The 5,511-nt window shown below is 45.5% G+C and overlaps 1 protein-coding gene across 3 annotated transcripts in view; it reads left to right on the top strand.

Annotated features, from left to right (window-relative positions):
• slc7a14a (solute carrier family 7 member 14a) overlaps positions 1 to 5,511 on the top strand; it is a 32,211-nt gene extending 26,700 nt beyond the window's left edge. For all 3 annotated transcript variants that reach the window (XM_079693601.1, XM_079693602.1, XM_079693600.1), the window contains exons 8-10: positions 1,139 to 1,634; positions 1,725 to 1,961; positions 2,500 to 5,511. In XM_079693601.1, the coding sequence (XP_079549727.1) occupies positions 1,139 to 1,634; positions 1,725 to 1,961; positions 2,500 to 2,798 (1,032 nt within the window). In that variant the 3' untranslated portion in view covers positions 2,799 to 5,511. The remainder of the gene's footprint in view (positions 1 to 1,138; positions 1,635 to 1,724; positions 1,962 to 2,499) is intronic.

Genomic DNA, 5,511 nt, shown 5'->3' with positions numbered 1-5,511 from the left:
TACTTCTCGTCCACACGGCAGCGTGCGTTGCTTCAACGGAGACGCTTCCCATTCACTTTGAATGGGGTGACGTCCCGCTTCGCCGAACTGCATTGTGGTTCCGTCACGATGCTTTGCCTCCGTTACTCGCTTCGAAAGTTGAGAAAAGTTCAACTTTTCAAGCGTCGACGGAAGCGTCAGCCAATCAAATCATATGCCAGTACAAGCTCTAGCCAATCAAACTGCGTGCTTGAGTGTCCGGGGCGGGAGATGAATGTGATTGGTTGTTGGTCGCGCTCCAGACACGCCCGGCCACCGGCAAGCTTCAACGCATTCACACGTTACATCGTTACTTTAGATGTGTTTCAGTCTGAATTGACGCTGTTTGGCATCACAACGCTGTTATGAAGGTTTCTCTGGTATAAAATGGGTGATGTTAGCATAGCAACCGAAGCTAAACTGACTATCTTGACTACTTGTTGCTATCCTATTGTGGCATAAACCTTTTTCTACAGGCACATTTTACCGGCGTTTTTTTTATTATGATTCTACTTGTGATAGTCGGACACGACAACCTGTGCAGCCCATGTATTGATTTAATCCGATAGCTGCTATAATACAAAACAAAATGTCTGCCTGCTCTCCACAATGATCAATGACAGCGAACGGATGGTCAAAGTAAGGTACAAATAAACAGAATCACACGAAGCCTGGTTAGTGTTGCCTGACTTTATAAAGTGTGGGTTTTTTTTATAAGTGTGTGGTTGCCTTCTAGTCATTTTGCTCAGCGCTACTGCTTGTTACAACTTGTATTTGCCGTACTCGCCATAGACTGTTAGCTAAGGTTAATCTCGCCCTCCTCCGACGTAAGCGTGACGTATGCGGTTCTCGCTTCTAAACCGAAAATGTTTTGGTGCTTGGTAAGAACCGGTTTTCGGGGAAAAGAGCCGGCTCCGCTGCGGTGTGAACAGGAAAAACCAGTGCTTATCAGGCTCAAGCTCCGAACCGGCCCTGGAACCGCGTTGGTGTGAAAGGGGCATATTGGGAGATTCAGGGGATAAGGTGTGTGTGTGTGTGGGGGGGGGGGGGTTACCGTGGTTGGTGACAATCGAGTCCTTCTGCTTTGAATGGAAACACGTTTTTTCCCTCCTGTCTGCAGGTTAGCCTGTGTGTGCTCCTGCTGCGTTACCAACCTGAGTCGGACATCCATGGCTTTGTGAACTTCCTGTCTGAGGAGCAGAACAACAAGAAAAAGGAAGGCGTGCTGGCTGAGTGCGAGAAAGAAGCCTGTTCACCAACCAGCGAAGCCGATGAGTTCGGAGGCGCGGCCACGAACACCTGCGGAGCCAAAAACCTGCCGTCGCTGGGGGACAACGAGATGCTGATAGGCAAACCAGATAAAAACGCCTACACCGCCAGCCACCCAAACTACGGCACGGTGGATATGACCACTGGCATCGAAGCAGAAGAGGAAGAGGGCGTGTTGTCCCGGCGGTTGAAGAAGCTCATTGGACCCCGCTACTACACCTTGAGGATCCGATTGGGCCTCCCGGGAAAGATGGACAGGCCCACTCCAGCCACGGGGAGAATTGTCACTATGTGTGTGCTGCTCCTCTTCATTTCCATCTTCGCTTTCTGCTCCTTCATCATCTTTGGTGAGAACACAAGAACACATTCAGACAGGAGTTCACTATATAATGTTTAAATGAATTTGAACAAATTGTTTTGGTTTTTTTTCCTTCCAGGATCGAGCAGTATCGGGGAGGGTCGCTGGTGGGCTCTGCTGCTGTTAATCTTCTTCATCACCTTCCTTGTCCTGCTCGTCATCATCATCCTCCAGCAGCCAGAGAACCCAAAGCGTCTGCCCTACATGGCGCCCTGTGTGCCCTTTGTACCTGTTTCAGCCATGCTGGTCAACATCTACCTCATGCTCAAACTGTCTGCCATCACCTGGATACGATTCTCTATCTGGTGCCTCGTGGGTAAGCCCCCACCTCGCTGAATAACAGTTTGTCTTACATTTAGATTTGTGTCTTTTATTGCCAGATTTAAAGACAGGATCTGCGTGTAAATGTCATCCTAGATAGATGGAAACTCCCAATGTTATGATCGTAAACCATGGAGCGATACATTTCATTACTGTGTCGAGTGTTTGTTTATCGATGGAAAAACAATGAAGTCTCATTTCACTTTTATTTCCTGCCTCCGTTGTATCTGTCTGTACATCTGTATTTATCTGTGTGAGTGCATGCAAGTGTTTTGGTTGGTGTGTAAATGTTCCCAGCATGCAGTTCAACTTACCATTGTGTCGCTTCTTTGTAGTTTTGAGAATATATGCAGTTTTTGTGCAAACAGAATAACTGCTGTATTCTTCCAACTCACTGAATTGTTTTTACCACTCGATAGAGCATTTACTCGTTCTCTGTGCTTTTACATTTGTGTATGACCTCCTACAATATTGCTCAAATCTCAGATTGTGTATGTATTTGTGAATATATTTTGATATGTGCGTCCCTTCAGGTGTTCTAATCTACTTTGGCTACGGCATGTGGAACAGCAAGCTGGAGAAAACGGCCCGAGAGAACGAGGTGCACGCCTCCACCTACCAGCGCTACGACCACGGTGTGGACGAAGGCTTCTGCGGCTTCGACGATGATTTCCTCCCGCCTACCACTGACGCCTGGGGTGCGCAGGCGGGAGGTTCGGGACTCACCCCGCCCCCTGTGGCCAAGCCCGAAATTGACGGGTCGCCAGCGAAAGATGGAGGCAGGACCGTTGCCAAACAAAACCTCGCAGAGGAGGATCCGATGGATTTCTGAAGGGACTGACTCTGTGTTACCCTGAATGTACTGCCTTGTCTGCTGCCTGGGGAAAGGGAGGGGGAACAGTAGTGTGAACGCATGAATGATTGTGTGTGTGTGTGTGTGTGTGTGTGTGTGTGTGTGCATGCCTGCATGTGTTTGTATTTGTTTGTGTGGCTAACCCTTGGGCTAGATAGTTTCGACTTATTATTCAGTTTACTCAACCACGCTCCGCAGCTCACACAGCAAATGAGGACTTCAAGGTCAAATGTCTTGCCACACTCACTTGTTATTCACTGGAGTCCACCGCCTGCCCAAAGTACAGACAGATAGGAAAGTGTCTACGTTACTGAATACCTAGAAATGTACGGGATATAGGAGAGGAGAAGTTGGTGAGGGAGGGACAGATGAATCAGCACCTCTCTTCCTGTTTCAACGGAGACAGACAGGAAAGCTAGATGACAGAATGCCAAACCCAAACTACTTCCTATGAACAGGTCTGACTGTCTCTGCATGTTTCACAGGAAAACAGCTTCACATGCTCTCAAAAACACCAACAAATCATAAACGCTTGTCACCGTCCTCAATCATTTCTCCTGACCCCTGATATCTAGCCCAAGGGATAAGAACTGGACTGGGAAGAGGGTGTTGGTGTTTTCTGTCACAAATAGTACTTGGACTTTGCTTGCAATAGTGCCTTCATCTTCTGTATGTGTATGTGAGTTTCTTATTCTGTCTGTTTTCTACTTTAATTTTGCCTGTGTATGTGTGAGGGTGTATGTGCAATCTAATTCAACCTTTTACATTGATGCTCATGACTGTGTGTGTGTTTGTAGATATTAAGTGAGGTTATTTTACCGTGTATGTGTAGGTATTTGTTTCGTTAAGTTTTTACCAATTTTTACCCCAGCATGAAGCTCAAATCAACCCGCCTGCCCGCCACACATCAGCTCATGGTGCAATATAACACAAACACACAGCTCATTGGTGTAACCTAGAAGAGGAGAGAGAAGAGGGAACACAGGTGGAATCCTAATTGACAACCTACATTGTTTATTGTGATTAACGTCATATGTGCGTCTCTCCACTGATGCAGTTCTTGCTTTTTCCTGGGGCTGGAAAGGAATTAATTTTCAGTTCATTCAATTCAGGAAATGGGTTTTATACGGAGCGTGCAGCTTTTCTCCTAGAGATGAGAAAAATATAGAGACTGTAGAAAAATGGTTATTATTGAGAAAAAGAAATGATTGAGAAATGGGGGGATTTTTGATGAAAAGAGGGCCGTTTGAAATGTTTTGTAAGAGCAGGTGAGGGTCACTTTTTTTCTCTTCTCCCAGATTGTTCGTAAATTATGAATGAATTAAATTGTACTTTACAATTACCTTTTAATTGAATATTGGGGGACATTACGTCAGATTTAGTCTCTAAATCAGTGATTGCATTGTAAATACTTAGAGAAAAATGTGACACTTACTGAACTGAAATATAATCCCTCCTCTTCCATCCCTCTCCCTTTCTGATCCCCTCTTTTGCTATTAAATATCATACATGTGTGTATTCTCTTCTTCCACCACCCCTCTGCTCTCCCAGCCCAACTCTTCCTCTTCCTCTTCATCTGTTTGCCACCTCACCGCTCTTGATATCCATCCGGCCATGTCACCAGGGAGTTTCCACTTAGTCACAAGTGATGGAGCCGGGATTGCTTTTCAGTCAGGATGTGGATGCCAATCTGTTCATGGCCTGATGATACCTTGACTCCTGTTTCACCTCAGGGTGTCTGCTATCTCCCTTCTGATTTGTCACTGGAGAATTTACTCCTCTCCAACCCCCTGGTCTGAACTAGTCTTAAGTGAACCTCCCTGTTGACCGTCCCTGTTCATGTAGCTAGTGTTGAAGCCCCACTCCTTTCGTGTTACCTACACTTTTGCTGCACCCCGAAGAGATTTTGTGAAAATCAATCAAATCAAAAATGTTCCTGTAGAGCTCAGTGTGTAGGACATTTAAGCTTTAGCTGCCAGGGTTGGGGGTTTGATTCCATACTAAGAATGTAAGCACTCATGGCACTGTAAGGGATTTTGACACACACCAAATAGCATACAGTTATGTTATTATGCTGAGGGCCGGGGCACTCCTACAAAAGCTGCTGTATGGCCAAATTGTCCTTCTTGTACCGTTTCTTCTTGCCCCCTGTTGCTGCATATATCCCTTCCTGGGAAGCCTTATTTGTCTAATGCACTAAATCTAAGGATGCCACGCTAAACCCCACCCTACCTCTGCTACTCCCGCATCTATCCACACTCAGAAAAAGCTGTTTCTTTCTTGTATTGAAAGCCCTTTGGTGTCGTCCTTTGAAATGATTATAATACCCGTACCCAAAAAACTGCCCATTGTTCCGAGGAATTACACTTTTATTGGATGATTCTGCAGCTTTCTAATAAAGGAAGTCGTGAGTGTTTCCGTTACGTAGTGGATGATGAGGTTTGCGGTGCCCATCAGAGGCCAATCATGGCCGTATGCCTAACATCAAGCTCATGTCTAGTGTTTGCTTTCTAGAAATGTGGGTGGTATAGTGACTTGGACGGTGTTTACATTCTACAATGGTGTATATTTTACAAACTCAATTCAACTACATGTTGGCCAACAACGCAGATCAGTATTTCATGTACTGTAGGGAATTTCATGTAGCGAAATAAATATTTATGGAAAACAAAATAAAAAAGTATATACTTCT

The sequence above is a fragment of the Notothenia rossii genome (assembly GCF_949606895.1).
Source record: "Notothenia rossii genome assembly, chromosome: 7".
NCBI classification, from domain to species: domain Eukaryota; kingdom Metazoa; phylum Chordata; class Actinopteri; order Perciformes; family Nototheniidae; genus Notothenia; species Notothenia rossii.
This window is presented reverse-complemented; position numbering and strand designations above follow the sequence as displayed.